Genomic DNA, 19,346 nt, shown 5'->3' with positions numbered 1-19,346 from the left:
CTGTCATTCCTCTGTTTAAAACTCCATCCCCTCAGGGTCCACACCAAGGTTTTCCAAGCCCTAGTCTGACACCTGATCTGGCTCTACCTGATCTGGCTCTGCCTGGGTCCCTCTGCCCAGGCCTCCCTGTTCTCCTCCTTGCTGTCCCTTGAGCATGGCAGGGAGCTGCCTCCAAGGCTTCGAGAGACTTTGCACTCGCTCAACACCTTCTTGCCTGAGGCCTCACCCAGAGCCAAGTGGTTTGCTCTCTGTCGCCCTTCCTTCAGGTGGCAGTGGTGTCACCTTATCAGAAGGGACTTGGCTCAGCCCCTAATAAAAAGTAGTGCCCCTTGCCTCCCACCAGCTCTTTTATCTTTCCACGCTGCTTTATTTTTCCTTATTGTACTTATCACCTGACAACGTTTTTCTGTTGATTGTCTGCCTCTTCCCACTAGAATGTGGATTCCATGAGGTTGGGGAATGTTGTCTGTCCTGTGTACAGTCTCCCCAGTGCCTGGTTCTCTTGCAGAGTATGTTCTCAATAAAGGTTGAAAGAGAGACAGAAGATGGTGGTGTGGTGTGGGAAGGACTCCATGTCCTACGGGAAATCTGATGTTTCCTTCAAGTCATAAAGTCAGTGGTATTTCATCCCAGCCCAGATCTATCAGATACGTCCACCATGGCAAAGAAGTTCAGTTTTTTGTTTTTAAAAAGCTATTAGTTTATTCAAAACAGGAGAAGAATGTGTTGGTGGCTTTATGAGGTGCTTGGGTTTTTTTTACTGCTGGATCTCTGCTTGCAGAAATGTCTGATTCCCACTGACTATAGGGATACGTGACTTCGTCTTCTGGACCGCTCCTTCCTTTCTTCCAGATCTTCCATCGACAGCGAACCTGCCCTGGTCCTCGGCCCTCTGAGGTCCATGCAGGAGCTGCGGAGGGAGCAGCAGCTGGCCGAGATCGAGAGCCGCAGGCAGGAGAGGGAGAAGACCGGTGGAGAGGAGGGGGTTGAGGGAAGGACCAAGCCCCCTGTGCAGGAGATGGTGGACGAGTTACAGGGCCCCTTCTCCTACGACTTCTCCTACTGGGCACGGTAAGCGCTCTCCGGCTTTCCCTGCAGGGTCGTCTGTTCTGATGTCCTTCCTCATGGGGGGACAGACCAGCCACATTGAAGTATCTTACTTATTTTAGGTCTGGGGAGAAAATCACTGTCACACCCTCGTCTAAAGAGCTGCTCTTTTATCCTCCTTCCATGGAAGCCACCGTCAGTGGAGGTAAATGTCAGCTCAGTGAGCCGATGACACACCTTTGCAAGTGTTTCTTTCCCTGAAATTAAAATTTTATTCTGTGCTGCTGTTATAGTGAAACCATCTTTGTAAGGCACTTCAGTCCCCTTTGGCACATAGATCTTACTACTTGATGAGTGAGTGGATGAACGAAAGGTCTAAATCAGTAAACGTAACTTTCACTATTAGAATTGGGGGATCTTTTTGGAAAAGGACTCAGTTTTCCTTGATGTTATCAGGTTGACACCAGAAGGGAGATAAAAAGCAAAAGCATCAGTTGTTGAAACGTCTGAAATGTCTTCGTGTGTCCGAACTGTTTGTGATGTTTATGTTTTTTGGTCGGGGTTATGGGAGGGTCTTTTGGGGACTGGATAACCAGAAGTGATTGCTGGTGGAATATTTAGGCTACCAATAGCTTTTCCCAGCATCGTGGGTTCATTAAACCCTGGATGTTTCTGTGTTTGGAAGGAGAGTATTGAAGGGCGTGGCTGTCCAGCAGGCAGCCTGTCCGGGGCAGCCTTCCATACCGGTCCTCTGAGGTCCAGCCGCACAGGCTCTGACCTGCAGTAACGGCTTCTCTCCTCACCTGTGGCCTGTGAGAGCCAAGGGAGAGGAGCAGGGGAAAGCCAGCTTTGTAGGCTGTACCTGCTAACATTCCTGGCAGTTGAACAAGGCCATTCGTCAATGGTGAGAGGCTTGGGCCACTTGCAGTCACTGAGGATTCTGGTACAGACAGCAGCCTCATTGGAGCTGGCTTCCAATATCTCCGTTTTAGGCCCTTCTTTAATGGGAAGCCCCAACCTAGTCTTCTGTTTATCTCTTCCCTTTTTAGAAAGCTGCCCAGGGAAGTTGATTGAGATACAAGGGAAAGCAGGCTTATTTCTGGAAGGCCAGATCCACCCAGAGTTGGAAGGAGTGGAGATTGTCATCAGTGAAAAGGGGGCGAGTTCACCCCTGATCACAGTCTTTACTGACGACAAAGGTGCCTATAGGTAAGGCCGTGACTAAGAAACATTTGCTTGGGATCAGTCGGGGAGCCTAGAAAGAAACTGGGGAGCCAGGTTTCCTTGGGGCAGGTGATGCTTCTTCCAGGATTTGAAGCAAAGCCATCTCCAGTGTTTCTTTTTTACTCAGTGTTGGGCCACTGCACAGTGACCTGGAGTATACCGTGTCTTCGCAGAAGGAGGGCTACGTTTTGACTGCGGTGGAAGGAACCATAGGAGACTTTAAGGCTTATGCCTTGGCAGGCGTGAGCTTTGAGGTAATACTGTGTGCTTTTAAAAAGCAGCTTTATGGGGTATAATAGACATACAGTAAGCTGCACATAAAGTGTATAATTTGACAGTTTTGACATATGATGACCCCCATGAAAACACTACCACAGTCAAAATGGTGGCCACATCCGTCACCCTCCAAAATTTCCTCATACCCTTGGCAACCCATCTCTCCTGCCCCTCCCCACTGCTCTGATCTGCCTTCTTTCACTTTGGATCATTTCGCATTTCCTAGAGTTTTATATAAATGGAATCATTCAGGATGTACTCTTTTTTTGGTCTGGCTTCTTTCACTTGTAATTAGGAGATCTGTTGACTTAAGCTTGTGTGCATACCTTTTGGGAAGTATTTTAAGCTTTCATCCTTGACTCTGTTCTCTGTTGAAGGATGCAGAATGTCTTTCTCTCTTGCCTCAGTCCTTCTTGGGAAGAAGCATGCTGTGTAATGGACAGAGTGAGTCTGGAGATCTTGAGGCTGAATATTTTCAACATAGAGGGCAAATAAATTAAAATTCTATATTGCAGAATGCATTTTAAACCAAACTGAAAGATAGTCAAACTGGGAAGAAATATCTGTACCATAAATAACATTCCCTGTTTACCAGGGTCTCCTAAAATCTATAAGAAAAAGACAGCCCAACATGGGACTCCCCTGGTGGCGCAGTGGGTTCAGAATCTGCCTGCCAATGCAGGGGACACGGGTTTGAGCCCTGGTCCAGGAAGATCCCACACGCTGTGGAGCAACTAAGCCCGTGCTCCACAACTACTGAGCCTGCGTTCTAGAGCCCGTGTGCCACAGGTAATGAACCCTGTGTGCCTAGAGCCTGTGCTCTTCAACAAGAGAAAGCCCATGCTCGCCGCAACTAGAGAAAGCCCGTGCATAGAAACAAAGACCCAATGCAGCCAAAAATAAATAAATAATTAAATTAAAAAAAAAAAAGACAACCCAACAGAGAAAAGATGAACCAAGGATATGAAAGGCAGTTCACGGAAATCATCCAAGTCACTCATAAACATACAGGAAACACTCGACTTCGGTAGTCACTGGGGAAATGCAAAGGAACACTGGGTCTGGGGTGAGATTTGCAGTAATCAAGACAATATCCATCTTCTTGGCGAGCACGCATTTTCCCACACATAGGTAATTTGTTGGAGCTGGAAATGGTTACAGCCACCATGGAGGGCAGTTTGGGGGTTTCTTTCTGAATTTCGAGTGCACACTTCCGACAATTCTACTCCTAGGAATTGACTGTTCGGAAAAAGAAAAACTTAAGTGCACAAGGATACACACGCTCAGGGACATTCAGATCGTCTCTCCTTTTCCATCACTAAACTCGATGGCTAGCCTGTGTGCCATTGTTGGCTGACCTCTGCTTTAGAATGATGTGCAGCTGTTCCGAAGCAGCGAGGCTGATCGGTGGGGACTGGTGGACGAGGGCAGCCGGGAAAGTGGCTGAGGGCAGAGAAAGCAACTTGCAGTTACAGAACCGTACTGTTTAGGGGGCCTCCCCCAGCCCCACCAGATCACTTATGAAGTCCGTCAACAGCAGCCATAATGCTGATAAGATTTGTGTGGGCACAGAGAGTTCTGGAAGGCTGCACACCAAACTATTAACATTGGTTACCCTGGGGATGAAGAGGAGACCTTTTGTCTCCCCCAGTGAATAACGGTAAAAGAAAAACAACCCATTAAGGATTACCTCTTGACTTGTTCATGGTTAATATGAATTAACCTTGCTCTGGGGTTCCTTTTTCCACCCCCAGATAAAAGCTGAAGACGACCAGCCCCTCCCTGGGGTCCTCTTATCCCTCAGCGGTGGTGTGTTTCGTTCCAACCTCTTGACTCAGGACAACGGCATTCTGACCTTCTCAAACCTGGTAAGGTGTCTGGTAGTTTACTGCCTGCCTGACTCCCCCGTGAGAGTGCCGGGACACGGCGGCCATGACTTGTGTGTTGCTTGACAACGTGAGAACAGAAAACCAGCCTGGAGTGTTTTACGTTTCTTCGGGGACCAGACGTAATTAGAGGATTGCTCTCACTAGAACTTAATGCTGCTGATTCGTGTTCCCTTCTGCACAGACTTCTTGTTTTCTGGTCACCCCCTTGTCACTGAGACAGTGTAATTAATTACCCCGGCCACAGCGGCTCCTGTCTCAGGCATCCCTTTGTTTCACCACAGGATCGTGCTGTTTATAATGCCGAGTCTCGTTTGGGGGTTGAGCTTGTGTTTCTTCTGCAAAGCACACGCCCCATGGTGGGAGGATAGCACCCATTTTTCACTGGGGATGTACAATGAGGCCCTGAGTGGTGGGCACTCAGGAGTGCACGTCAATTGACCATCTTGTCAGTCCTGGGAATAAAGTGACTGTTACAGGGATGTGGCAAACAGGCAGTGAGGTGTATCCGAAAGATCACATGCTGTGCAGTGATGCGCACCCAGCTTCAAATCTTCCATCTGCTACTTACTTGCTGGGTCATCTCAGGCAAGTTACTTGACCTCTCTGAGCCTCAGTTGCTTCCTTCATAAAATTCACATATGATTTCTACCCCACAGCGTTCTTGTAGGCACACCATGATGACAGCTGCTGTTAGACTTGTAATTGCTGTCACTGTAATGATTTATTGTAGAGTTAGAGTTACCATTTCTGGGTGTCTAGGAAGCCATGGAGCTCTTGGGCCTAATTCTGGTCCATCATGACTTCAGCCGCCCCCTTTGAAGCCATACCTAGATTTGCAGCAGAGGCTCAGTTTGTGGTTGTCTCTCGGCAGAGCCCCGGCCAGTATTACTTCAAGCCCATGATGAAAGAATTCCGGTTTGAGCCATCCTCGCAGATGATCGAGGTGCAGGAGGGGCAGAACTTGAAGATCACCATCACCGGCTACCGCACGGCCTACAGGTAGGCAGCCCCACCTGCACCCCCCTCTCCCAAGCCCGGGCTGTGGGATCACACTCACGCTTCTATTCTCTAGAAACTCATCCCAGTCTTCATACTGATTTTATTTGGAAGACAAGGGATATAAGATATGAGGTCCACAGGCTCCTGACTGCTGCCGTTTTCTTCTAATATCTCCAACAAGTGTACACCCCCCCTTTTTTTTTCTTAATTTTAATTTTGGCCATGCCGGGCAGCTTGCAGGATCTCAGTTCCCTGACTAGGGATCGAGCCCAGGCCACAGCAGTGACAGTGCTGAATCCTAACAATTAGGCCAACAGGGAACTCCCTTCAAACGAATGATTCAGTCACAAAGTTCCTATTTTGAAATTGGCCTGAAAGACCCTATTTAGTTCCTAAAAATTTTCATTTTTTAAAAAAGTCTGAAACTTGAGGGAGTTACATTTTGAAAAGGAGGAAATGCATTCACTTGAGTGAAACTTGGAAATGCTGGAAAGAGTCTGTACAATGTGAAGTTTCCCTCCTATCCTGGTCTCTGAGCTACCTAGGTTTTCCAGTGTTTCTGAATACTTTCGGAGACAGTTTATACAAATATTAATAAATATATTTATACACATTTACAAAAGCACTCGAGGCAAAGATCGATTAATCAGAAAGAGTGGGTTTAGAAAAACGGACCATTTTCAATCGAATATAAAAATGGAATGAAAGGGGAAGTGACTTATTTTCATTTTATTGGATGCTTCATTATTTAAATTAAAGCTTAACAAAATACAATAAAGTGGAATAAAATAAAGCTTATCCTTTTTTAATTACAATTTTCTGGAGCATCCTTTAGAATGTACAAGAAGAGAAATTGATGACAGCCTTCTGGCTGGCCTGAGCCCTCCGGCAGGAAGGCTCGATTTGCAAGTGACACAGCTAGAACTGAGTTGTCTGGGTCATTTGGGGCAGTTCTCCACTGAGCTATTTTGCACTGTAAATTGTTAGTAAATGCAGGACACTTTCCCTGAAATCTTTTGTGTGCTTCAGAAAACCCCAAGAATGTCATGTTCTGTTTCTTCTCTCGTCCCTCTAGTTGCTATGGTACAGTTTCTTCCTTAAATGGAGAACCAGAACAGGGTGTTGCCGTGGAAGCAGTGGGCCAGAACGACTGCAGTATTTATGGAGAAGACACCGTGACAGACGAAGAAGGGAAGTTCAGGTTACGTGGATTGCTGGTGAGCCTTTGGACGTGTTTCATTAGTGGATTTTTGCATACCGGGTTCAGCAGTGCCTTGTGGTACCCCCAAGACTACTAGGAATGGGGTCGAGAGCATTGCCAGGGCAGCGTAGGTTCTAGAACTCTTCCCAATCCCTATTGTAGCTGACATACTTACCTTTTATGTAGCTGATGTACTGGGTTGGGGGTTTTGTAGTGAAATAAAGGTGGAAAACCATGGGTTTGGGGCACCTTTTGCCTAGCATGGGTAGTGTGGCTCAGGCCAGGGCTCTCAAACCAGATGCCTGTGGCGCCAGAAGACAAGTGTGAAAGGCTGGAGGATGCTGGGTGCCTGGTAGGGAGTGGTGTGGACTGCGGGGCCCTGGAGAGGGCCTGGCCCACGAGAAGGGGGCAGCTGCCACTCAGCTCCAGCTCTACACAGCTGTGTGGGAAGACAGACTCAGGGTTGCCAGATCGTTTTGAGTTTGTAAAAATGTGAAAACTTCTGATTTTTAGAAGGTTAACAACCAATTAAAAAAAAAAAACAACCCACAACTCTGTGCAGGCCAAATAACCGACTTATTTGTCCTTTTGGCTGCTCAATTGCAACATTTGGTTCAGAATTTATGGTGCCTTTTTCCTCACTTTTACTTGCACATCCATGCATTCATTTGCTCATTCAGCAGACACTAAGTAGGAGTCACCAAACCAGAATGTGGGTTGATGGCACCCACTGGACAGGGCCACTTGGATCCAGGGTTTGGTCCTCAGCCTTTCAGATTCACAAACTGGATGTTCTTAGTTGACCCCAGGGATAGTCGTACACCTCTTGGCAACTGACTGATGTTTGCCTGAATCGCATGAGCTGAGGTGCAAATCCGTTTGCCAGTTTACTTAGGTATGTTGGGGCGATGCTGTCCTTTCCCAAAGGTAAGAACAGCCATGTCCATTGTCCGCCCATCCCCACCCGCAGATATGGGGAAGTCAGGTCAGGAGGTTGCTTGGTGAGTGAGGAGGGTTCAAAAAGCTGAAGGAGGAAGATGGGCTTGGGGAGGACTGGAGAACGTATGCTCTGATGGCCCAGCCGGATGCACACCCACAGGTGGGCTCCCTGTGCCCTCTGCCCACCACTCCCCGTCTTCAGTATCTTCTCCTCAGACTCGGCGAGACAGCGGCGCTCTTGCTCCCGCAGGAGTCTGGATGGCCTGACCGCGACGCTCCCTTCTCGCTCTCCTCTGCCCTTGGAGAGGCCCACCCTCTGTGGAGCATGCTGCCACCGGGACACTGCTCCCTGCTGTCCCCCAGGCCTGCTTTCCTTCCTCGTAGCAGTGGTTCCAGAGAGCACAGAGTGGTGGCGGCAGCATGGATGTCCCCCGCCCCCCAGGCCGGCTGTAGCCAGGGCCCCGGGAGGGGCGACGGGTCCTTAGAGCCAGCTTCTCTGTCTCTTGCCTTCAGTGCAGGCCCAGCCTTTGAAATTTAGTCCTTCGTGGGCTGCACTAATGCCTTTCTCCCTGCCTCCGTCATTTCTTAGCTGTGTAAGTTCAGGCAAGTGTCTCATGCTTTTTATGTGTTTCATCATCTGTAAAGTGAGGATGAGAATAATGTCTACCTTCCAGGATGGCTGTGAGTATTAAGTGAGTTAATACACGTAAAACACATGGAGCAGTGTGTGATACACTGACTCCGTAAGTGGTAAAAGCAAGAACAGACAGCACCTTCCCCTGAGGTGGTCCTCACCAGAACTGCCAGCTTAGGTGTTTGCTTGCAGCTTTTCTTGGTCTAAGTTAGCAGCAGGTGGATGGCCTCGCAGGAGCCTGTGCACTTCAGTCTGCCTTCCCCTGGCCGGGGCTGGGGGGACTCGGTGTTTCAGGCTCACCTCCCTCTTATGGTTGTAGGAATGCAGATTCCGCATCACCGTGTTGGTTCTTCCGAGGGTCTTAGTGGCCCAGACATGTTTCTCTAAACTCACCAACTTAACACATTTTATTTAACTAAACCGAATATCATTTTCTTCTCCACGACAATAGATTTCCGTTTTAAATGATGCTGCCCCACACCCTCCTCGTAATAGGTGTTAATTCATTAGTGGTTTCAGTGTTGTTTAGAGTCGCCCCCTTGTGGCAGCCCACGCCTTTTTCACGTGCCAGGCCTCAGATTCTGGAGGAATAGCCTAAGGCTAGACGTTTCCCATCTAGGGTTTAGATTTGAGTTTTCCAGTCTCCCAGAGGATGCCGGGCTGGAGAGCCCTTGTTGAACATTTCCCAAAGATTTCAACCCCCGTTAGAATTCATTTCCCCAGTTGATCTTTCCGGTCAGTGTACTTGTCAAGGCATCTTGGGTGAGAAGCTGCATCCCTAGGTGTTGCTGCCAGAGGCTGAAGGTGAATCCCAGAGTCAGCCGGCCAGGAGCGAGGAGTCGGGCCGGTTAGGATGGGAGCAGCTGCCCGATGGGCTCCTGCCCGGCTGGGCATGGGCATGAGAGGGCAGTGCCCATTGTTCCCATCTTCAGCAGTGCCCGTCCCTTCTTTTCTTTACAAATCGCTATGCATGTCTTTCCTTTCTGAGGTGCAGGTAGATATTTTGAACCAGACCCAATGCTGCTAGTCCTCACTGAGCTATAAAGTGAATTAATGCAATCACCATTGGTGATCATAAATTTGATTGTTCTTGTTTTTTTAATAATAGCTTTATTGTCTCTGTAAAGGTACCCGTGTGCTCATTATAAAATAGTTCAAGCAACATATCAAAAAGGATAAAATTTTGAAAGGGAAAAAAAAAATCACCCTTAAGCTACCACCTGGAAGGGCCCCTGGTTAATGTAGAGCGAATGCCGTTTCGGACACTGCTCTGCCCGCACACAGAGAAGAAGGTAACAGTGCACACGATTTTAGGAGACCAGGGCCGTGTTATCCTCGCTAACGTATAGATCAACAGTTACGATCTCAGGGTTGTCCCCTCTTGGATGCACACGGTCAACTTTGAACTTGGCCCCGGCTCTAGATCCTAATGTGTCATCGGGTCCAGTGTGCAGTTGATGATCAGCAATTGGTTGTTTTAAAAGTTTTTAAAACCCCGCTAGTATAAGTGATCTGTCATCCTTTGCAGAAAGATGCAGATCTTTTCTTTTAATAAGTGTGTAAGAAAAAAAGTAGTTCAGAAGTTGACAAACAGTGGGTTCTTTTATAATCTTAAAGCCTTGCGTAAAGCTAATTTTGTCTGATTTGCAGCCTTCCGAGAAGGCTCATATCTTGAACTCATATCTTTCTTTATTAAGAGTTGCAACTAGCCCATACAGCAATGTGAGAAACAAACAAAAAACTTCATTTCTTTAAGGCAGTTTACTTCCCTCTATTGGAAAATTGTCATAATCTGCTGGCTTTATTAGAACAAAGTACTTTACTGCTATCTGCCAAAAAATTATCTAAGTAAATAATATACATCCTTCATGTGTGCAGTGTCAACAAAAAAAGTTTTTTTAGAAAAGTGTGGGTTTTTTTTTTTGGTAAACATCATATATGCCTATACATTTGAGGAATAGAATAAAATGTATAAAGAAGAAATTTGTTTTAAAAAAGGGAAAACCTCAAATCCCACTCCCCAGAAATAATACCCCTTTGGGAATGTCATTCCAGATACCATTCAGTGCACATACACAGCTAGAGGGGCGGGCTGGGCAGCAAGGGAAGAATAATTTTATCAGAATAAGCATATCATGCTTGCAGTTTTGGAATCAGAAACCACATTTAATTTCCGTTGGGTAGGAGAAACTGAATGGGGTTTGAAGGAATTGTAGAACTTCAGGAAAATGTTTCTGCATCAGGGTGCTTTTTCAAGGAACTCTTAAGAAGGTTAACAGGCCACATCTTAGGAACTGAGGTGGAACAGGAAGGCACCCTTCTGATGGGGGCCTGCAGGCAGAGCAGGCTCAGATCAGGTCTCGTGACAAGCCCCTTTCCAAAGAAGTGACTCCTGCTTTTGTTTGCAGCCGGGATGTGTATACCACGTTCAGCTCAAGGCAGAAGGCAACGACCACATTGAACGGGCCCTGCCTCACCACCGGGTCATTGCGGTATGACATGAAATTCTTCAGTGGAATCGTGGCATGATTGCTTCCCTGATCAAAAATCCTTCAGCACTCCTGTGGCTGTCTGCCTTTCATCTGTTTCGGCTGGGGCGGGGTGCGGGGGGCGCTTTAAATCCTAATTAAGGGCCCTCTTGGAATAGTGTCATTTTCACAAGCAGCATTTTCTTGGGCTTTTAATGAATAGCATCGCTGTCTTGCGTACAGAGAAGAAATCCCAGCTGTTGTTTCCCCACTTCCCCTGCAAGTTCCCATCATTATTCTGCAAGTTAAGGATCTTAAGGGCTAAGTAGCATTTCAAATCAAGGGAGGGTAATAAAGAGAACATGGGCTTAATTGGTGATGGGGCTGCCCACTTTTCTTATATTTAGATGACCTTGTTTTCCCACCAAGGAGAGCCTCTTGATCTTTAGGATCACAACTTAGCTAATTGATCCCTAAAGAGGCAGCCCTCCAGGTCCCAGGAAGTGGCCTTGGAATCATTTTCAGTGAGGTTTTCTTCCATAGAATAAGTCTTGTTCGCTAGAGTAGAGGGCTTGGGTGGACGAGAGGGCCTGCCTCTTGCTGGCTTTATTAGGTGGCATTAAGCATAAAGATTATGAGGGGTTAGGAGGCCGGTGGGCCATTTAGGACTTTTTGGCCTAGAAAGTGAGTTTTCTTCATGTCTTTATGGCATCTGGCATTTTAAATGGTTGTGATGGCTATGTCTTATAATTTTGTATTTCCCTGCCATGGGGACTCAGACCAGGATCACAGGCAGCCATGTGGACTATGGTCCCACATATGAAAAGGTCACAAACGGGGGCACCCACCCACCCGGGGGGGGCAGCTGGAGCTTGGCTCCTGCCAATCCCTGCCAGGCAAGAACATCTTTCCCTTTTTTCAAGAAAAGCTGGGAAATCTGGCTTTTTTTAAATGAAATTGCTTTTTTTGAATGTTGACAAGTCATTAAAAGTTAGAAAAAGAAAAAAACTGTGCTTGTCAAACAAAGCGTGCCCATGGGCCAGGTGTCGCCCATCTCCTGTCAGTTTGGGACCATAGACTCAGGCTGCTGGAACGGCAAGCTTTGCTCCCTGAATACAAAGTGAAGTCAGCTAGGAAATAGCTCCTAGGAGATCCCCCGGCTGGAGTAGAGGTCCCCCTTCCAGCGTCCTCAACCCCAGTCTTCCTTCTCTCTTCTCAGGTTGGGAATAACGACATTGATGATGTGAACATCATAGTTTTCCGGCAGATAAATCAGTTTGACTTGAGTGGAAATGTGATCACTTCATCCGAGTATCTTCCTACATTATGGGTAAGGCCAGATTTTTAAGGTTCAAGTGCTCTGTTCTTTCCGGCTTCAAGATGAGAGGGAGCAGGATATCCGGGCCTGTCTAGTGCTTGCTTTAGCTGAGGGTTGAGGTTGAGATTTAAGAATCTTCAATCCCAGCATGCCTCTGGGGGAATGATTCCTGATTGCTGGAGAGACACGTGGTCCAGTTTCAGGTCACTGTTTTGCCAGCCGTGTGTGTCTTTGGAAGCATCACAGTAGAAACCTAATGAACGAGCAATACAATCTGGAGTCTAAAACGGAAACTTTCTAGATTCTGTCCCCTGCTCTGTGATACCACGGAGTTGGACTCAGTGGCCTCTTAAGGCCTGCTGGAGCTCTAACAGAACCCGCATGTCTGCAGTTAAGGAAGAAGTGTCTGTACAGTGCCCTGTGATGCCTGGAACGATGTTAATGAATCGCCATGGGGAAGTATTTTTCAGAGGCACATGTAATATATACAATGAAGCATTTGACTTGAGTGAGAACATGTGCTTAGGTTAACTCACCTCAGCTGCCCTTCAGGGGCTGCGGGCATGTTGTCTGTTGGCCTGGTGGGTGATGCCCAAGTGTGAAGAGGCCTGGGCAGGGATGGGGAAACTGGAGGGAGGGTATGGTGCCAGGGCTGTACCTCCCGTGTCTCACGCCCCATTGCAGATGGTAGTGGGAACAGGCAGCGAACCTGGGCTGGAGAGAAAGAAGGGCCACCAACAAAGCACTGAATTGCTTCTGGAAGCAGCCAGAGAACCAAACGCAAAATGGGAATGCATTTCAAGTTTAAGGAATACCTGTGGGGTTGAGGATACAGCATGTGGGAGGCCACGCCAGGTGGGCGAGGCCAGCAGTGAGGAGGGCTGGGTCCCAGGCTCTACCAGGCGATAACTGTGCGACCTTAGGTGACGCAGGCTCTCTGAGTCTCCATGGGGATGACTACCATGCCTGTTTAATAGCCAAGGTTGGTGACGATGTATGTGAAGTGCCTGTAGCAGGCCTGGCATGTTATAGACATGTTAGAAGCTATTCTCTTCAATAGTATCACTACACTATTTTGAGTGTTAACATAAGTTATCAGAATCTATTTTAAAATCTTAACATTTTGACACGTGTCACGTCACTGGCATCTCAGATGCGTTAGGAATGGCCTGTCAGGGGTGGACGGTTGCTCTTTCAAAGATCCATGTTTCCAGAGATCCTCTCCCCACAAGAGATAAGCTGACCCGAGGGTGTCTGAAATGCAATGTTTATCGTGTTTTCAGTTTTAAAAGCACGCCCTCTTTGTCTCTGCTCTCCAGGTAAAGCTTTACAAAAGTGACAACCTGGACAACCCGATCCAGACGGTCTCCCTGGGCCAATCCCTCTTCTTCCACTTCCCGCCCCTGCTCAGAGACGGCCAGGTGATGCCCGCTCCACTCTGCTTTCCGTCTTTGTCATAGTGGTTGCACTTTTCAGCTAAGGAAACACAGTTCTCCCATTTCCCCCTCATACCACCTTGCTGGCACAGTTGATGTCGTGCTTTCTGAATCAGAGGAGGTGGGGCTCTCTAAGGATTATTTTTTTGGAATTAGCTCTTTTTCTATTTGCAAAAATAATACACATTCATGGCAGGAGATTGGGGAGGGGGTGGAAATCAGACATAATCCCGTCATCCAGAAGTAACCACTGTTAATGTGCTGGTAGGTTTCCTTTTGGTCTTTTTTTGATTCATGTGCACATGTGTGTATAAATATAAATACACATATATATTTATTTTGATAATGGAAAGCTGGGACTTTTTCGTACATTGTTTTGTAGTCTTTGCTTGTACATTGTTTTGTAGTCTTTGCTTTTCAATGAAAACTATATCACAAATAATTTCCCCATCGTTAAATCTTCCATAGCATGATATTTAACGGTTGCACAGTAGTCCATGATAGAGGAAATACCATAATCTATTTAACCGAGACCTTAATGTTCATCACTTACTGATTATAGGATGTTTCCTATCCATTTTAATTGGGCAGAGCAAGCTATCGTGGCTGGCGCGGTGGCAGCAAACTTTGCAGAGAACTTGGTCCCTTTCCGGGGGACTTAGCCTGAGGGTGTGAGTAGCGAGCCTGTGTGTGTGTGGTCCCTCCCCCGGCTTCTTACCATTTGCCACGGGGATGATACTCTATGGCCTTTTTCAGCATGAAATGGCTGTGAAATAACGAAGCAGGTTGTGATGGAGTTTGGGGCCTCCTCCCCACTTCTCCAGGTGCCCTTTGTAATCAAGCCACTTTCGGCAGCACAACACCATGGACACAGACTCCCCTGGGCTCACAGCCTGCTCGGTACCCTACAGCTGAGAGACCCTGGGCACGTCATGCTTCACTTCTTCAGGCCTCGCTCTCCCCATCTGTGAAATGGGGGCAATAATCCTGATCTTGTCAGTGGTTGAGAGCAGAACAGGCATTTGCCTAATGTGCTCATGGCACCGGGCCCCTGGTCGGGGCTCAGCACACCAGGACCATGACCGTCACTGGAACCACTGCAGAGACGCTGCGTCTTAGAACTCGCCAGCTAATGAGCCACTTAAGTATCGTCCCTTGAAAGTCAACCTCGTTTTAGATTAAAAAGAGTCTTCCTCAGTTTGATCATGTGCCCCCCTCATCAGAACTGACTCATCAGAACTGTATGTGTTTCATAAAGTCAGATTCTCCAAGGACCACCGTAGGTGCAGTGGTTGGATACGCTTGTAAAAACAAGCTCTGAGCGCCTCTTCAGAGACGTCAGGGACGCACGGCTGTCAGTGCTGGAATAGCCTGCTGAGGCCGCCCCTTGGGAGTTAGCAACCTAGGCTTGGAAGTGTAAACTTGGGGATTTCTTTAGAAATATAAAGTCCTTTACATCACAGTCATACGTTAGGAGTTAGTTTTCTTTTGCTTTGCCCCAGCTGTCCTTTATGAAAACAACAACTTCTTCCCTGTGCACAGAATTACGTGGTGCTTCTGGACTCCACGCTGCCCAGGTCCCAGTATGACTACGTCCTGCCGCAAGTGTCCTTCACGGCAGTGGGCTATCATAAACACATCACCTTGATCTTTAATCCCACGGTAAGGAGGAAGGAGTTTCTGGGTGTAGGGTGTGAAGAATGGTTCCAGGTACCACTGAGTGCTTTTCAGAGCCCATCCCGTGTAGGAAGTTGGTGGGAGTCATCATCCCTGATGTAGAGAGAAGGCTGGGGGCTCGTGCGTGGCAGAGCCCGGACTCGAACGTGGCTCCTCTGCTGGTTTCTGGCTCGTGCTCGATGACCTGGCCCATGATCTTACCTGAATAGAGGGTTCCTCCCAGTTCCGCTCAGCGGAGACTCGGTCACAAAGTGCCAAATAGATGAGCACGTAGGGGAACTATTTGTCTCCGAGTGGAGGTGCATGGTGACCCTAGGGGAGGGAGAGAGCCTCTATGGACGGCGCTAGGGCTGCAGCCTGGGACACCTACCAGGGCTCGCCAGGACACTCCCTCGGTGCAGGGAGCCACGTAGGCGGCCTGGGCAGAACAGAGGTGCCACTTGGTGGGGGCTGAGCAGCCAGGCCTCGTAGCTGCTGCCAGGAGTGTGGTCCCACATCTGAGACGGTGAGAGTAGGGCCATGTGCCAGGGAAGGGATGGCCTGGCGGGGTGTCCTGCTGGTCCTCACGACAATCCTTCCATGGGGAGGTGCCATTCTTCCATTTTTTATGGAGGCTCAGAGAGGCTGAGTGACTTACCTGGGAGTGGTCAGCAGATCCGAGTTTTACCACGTTCCAGCCGTCTGCTGGACAGCTCATTGCTATACGCTTATGAGGGCCGTAAGGGCGCTTTGCTTTATCCCGTGTTGAATGTCAGTACCGACAGCCACGTTGTTGATGCTTGACCCAGTATTTCACGCACTGCTGACCGCCCCACACACCTCATCTTGTTGAACTTTCACAACATTCGCCTGCAGTAGGTGTTGTCTGTATTATCCCCATTTTATAGTTGAATCAACTTAGTCTTAAAGTAACTGCCCGAGATTACACGGGAAGACCTGGCCTGGAGCCTGGACCGCGGTCCTCAAGGCTTCTTCTCATAATCGCTCTGTAACTTCCCACTGACTTCAACTTCTCCTTAAGGATTTACTTTAATGGAAAATGGTTTGGGATCTAAGACATGTCAAAAAATGTTGAAGTAGGCAGTTAGGGATGGAAATCTGTTCCTGCCCTTCTGTTTATTAAGGGACCATGTCACTCTGCCTCACTCATCTCAGGTCAAAAGGCCCCTCAGTCATTCTCCAGCCTACGTGTTCTCAGATATTTTGGTCTTGGGACCCCTTTACACTGTTAAAAATTGTTGCGAATCTCAAAGAGCTGTGATTTATATGGGTTATATATATATTTATCATATTAGAAATTAAAACTGAGAAATGCTGAAAACACAAGAATCCATAAGTCACACGTCCCATTACCTGTTACAGTCATGACATCATCACATTTGCAGCCTCTGGGGAAGTCCACTGTACACTTGTAAGAGCATGAAAATGGCACGTAATATCTTAGTATTATTATGAGAATAGTTTGGACCGTGCAGATCTCCTGAAAGGGAGGCCCCTGGGCTGTATCTTGAGAACCAGTGCTCTGGCCCGTTAACCTGTTTCATCGTCAACCGAAAGTTATCTTTTAATTTATTTGTTTCTGTTGTCAGGGTGGAGTGGGCTAGTTAGGATATAGGTTCATTTGCTGTTACAGAGACCCAGCATTTCAGGGGCTTTAGCAAGAGGGAAGTTTCTGTCTTATGTCAGCACCAGGAGTGAGCAGTCCAGGGGTCATATGGCAGCTCCAAGGTGCCGGGGCCTGCAGCTCCTTCTCTCCCGTGGCTCTGCCATCCTCCAGCACGTCTCCAACCTTCCGAAATGGCGCACTTGGCTGGAGGCTGTCTGGCCAGCAAGGAGGGAGGGCCCACCATTTCTCTCCGAGAGTACAGCCTGGGTGTTGCACCGTCACTTCTCTTCCTGTACCGTTGGCCAGAACTGGTTCCAGGGCCCCACCTGGCTGCGAGGGAGGCTGGGGAATGTGGTCTGTTCTGACTGGCCCAGATGAAAGTCAGTCCTTCCACTGGAAGGAAGCGTGAATGGCCCCTGGGACCCAAGCGCTGCCTCTCCTCCTCAATGGGTATGACCTCTGGGACTAGCTTGCTGCTCACTGTGTCCCTAAGCCTGGAACAGTGGGTTCTCGATGCCTCCTTGTAGGAAAGAGTCCATGTGTGCGGCTGGGACCCAACAAAATGAGACCCTTCTACTTTTCAACCACAGGGGTCCCCTGCGGCCCGCAGCTGTTTGTCCTGTCAGTTTAGACAGTGAAGGGTGCGGGGCTGAGTAGCACCTTTTTATCGGAATCTGGTTATTCCGGAGCTTCAGAGAGCAAGTGAGGAGGGTTTGTGCAGCAGAGGATTCACTTGAGATTTATCTGCGTCGCTTCGGTTCCTTACTTTGGGTACTAAGTGTGCCGGGGGTCCCGGGGGGGGCCGGCTCAGAAGCCGGGCACATCAGGGCTGTGGATGGAGCACTGGTGTCTGGGGGTGACGGTGCTCTCGATGTTTGCAGAGGAAGCTGCCCGAGCAGGACATCGCGCAGGGATCCTACATCGCCCTGCCTCTGACGCTGCTCATCCTGCTGGCTGGCTACAACCACGACAAGGTAGGGGGTCCCGAGACCTCATGGGCAGCAGATGTGATGGGGGGAGGGATCCTTCATGACTGGGACGTGGCAGTGGAAGAACGTCCACTGTTACAGAGTTTACAGCATTTTAGGTCATGTCCAATTCCTAAGGCCTCCTTGCAAGGCCATAACCCTCTTGTAACAGCTCTCCTAACCTTTAAACCTGGAGTACCTCTGGGTCTCTGGTGGCCGTCTCTAGTACAAAGACCTTCCCTGGTCTGAACTGAGATCTGCCTGAGAGCACAGAGCAGGTGGTGACGGGGCCTGGGAGGGAGCGGCATGGGGGAGGGTCTCTGATGTCTCACTGGACGGAAGTCTTCTCCTGGCGTCCCCCTCTCTCATACTCTCTCTCTTTCCAGCTCATTCCCTTGCTGTTGCAGCTGACAAGTCGCCTGCAGGGAGTCCGAGCTCTCGGCCAGGCAGCCTCTGACAGTAGTGGCCCGGAAGACGCTAAGAGACAAGCCAAGAAACAGAAGATGAGGCGGACGTGAGGGGAAGAGGCCAGGAAGTCTCCCTTGGGACAGGCCCCTGGCGTGGAGGACATGCTGCCTGTCCCCACCCGCCCCTCGCCCAGCCCCGGTGCCATACCGTGAATGGACCCTCCTGTCACTCTGCTGAGCACAATTGATTTTCTGAGTTGAAGATAATTTATTATTATTATTTTTGTCAAAGAAGTATTTAAGCTGTGCCGGTGGTGTGCGAATGTAATCCTCAGTCTTCTGCTTCATTTTCAAGAAGAGTTCTAGTAAATGGGGGCTCTGGCCCCCTAATCAAGCACCTGTTGGATTGACCTTCCCCTTAACTTCCCCGTGCAGTTGAGGTCCCTGCTAGAAACCACACAGCCCGTGTCTACTACTGGGAGGGTGTGTTAGGAGGTAAAACTCAATAAAGTTGCCCGTTTGTTTGTGTTGTAGGTCATCTCAGGTGTAGTCCTTGGATGACATGGGCTAATGCTGGGGTCACCGACTAAGCCGCCTGGAGGGGCACGTGAGTCCTGAGTGAAGGCGAGAGGACACACGGCAGCTGGCTTTTGGCCTCAGCGGTGGTCGGAAGACAGGGGAGGAGGGGTTGTGGCACAGCGAAGAGCCCCACCCCCACCTGATCTAAAGGAGCCTGAGGTTCTCAGGGGCTCTGGCTCCCCGGTGCCCTGCGGGAACATGCGTTCATTTTTCTAGAGAAGCCAGGAAGACAGTTTTATGTGAACTCTTCCACGTTTTAAATGTTAGAGACAAACAAAATGCATACGTAGGATGTGTGAAGCTTGAAGGCTGCGGGTTTGCATAAGGGATCCACAGGAATGCTCACCATTTGAACAGCATTAGTTTAATTCTTATAGGAAGTAATTAAGTTAATAAGTTATATTGGAAGCGGGGACATCCATCCATCCAATGTTTATTGAGTCCCATGTGTGACAGGCACCGGGGTATGCGATGAGCAGAGTAGACGACGGTATAAATGGAGCTGGACGAGGACAGGGCCCCTCTGCTTTGTTCCTCATCGTGTCCCCAGCGCTTGGTGTGGAGTAGGCATTCTAGAAGGAATGAATGAGTGAATGCATGCGTGCTTGCAGGAATGAACAAGCACAGGGCACGGGGCCCCGCCCCCCCAAGCGCACGACCCAGCCATCATTGGGTGGA

At 48.7% G+C, this 19,346-nt stretch overlaps 1 protein-coding gene across 2 annotated transcripts in view; it reads left to right on the top strand.

Moving 5' to 3' along the window:
* The window catches only part of LOC309832345 (BOS complex subunit NOMO1), a 52,539-nt gene extending 33,912 nt beyond the window's left edge, over positions 1–18,627 (top strand). Inside the window, exons 19-31 of one of the 2 annotated variants that reach the window (XM_082670018.1) lie at positions 853–1,071; positions 1,170–1,252; positions 2,097–2,256; positions 2,399–2,525; positions 4,302–4,415; positions 5,308–5,435; positions 6,511–6,652; positions 10,618–10,701; positions 11,897–12,007; positions 13,315–13,416; positions 14,974–15,093; positions 17,596–17,688; positions 18,069–18,627. In XM_082670018.1, the coding sequence (XP_082526144.1) occupies positions 853–1,071; positions 1,170–1,252; positions 2,097–2,256; positions 2,399–2,525; positions 4,302–4,415; positions 5,308–5,435; positions 6,511–6,652; positions 10,618–10,701; positions 11,897–12,007; positions 13,315–13,416; positions 14,974–15,093; positions 17,596–17,688; positions 18,069–18,200 (1,615 nt within the window). In that variant the 3' untranslated portion in view covers positions 18,201–18,627. The other variant, XM_082670019.1, reaches the window with a different exon arrangement.
* The last annotated feature ends 719 nt before the right edge of the window (positions 18,628–19,346 follow it).

The sequence above is a fragment of the Grampus griseus genome, assembly GCF_964374135.1.
Source record: "Grampus griseus genome assembly, chromosome: 14".
Lineage (NCBI taxonomy): Eukaryota > Metazoa > Chordata > Mammalia > Artiodactyla > Delphinidae > Grampus > Grampus griseus.
This window is presented reverse-complemented; position numbering and strand designations above follow the sequence as displayed.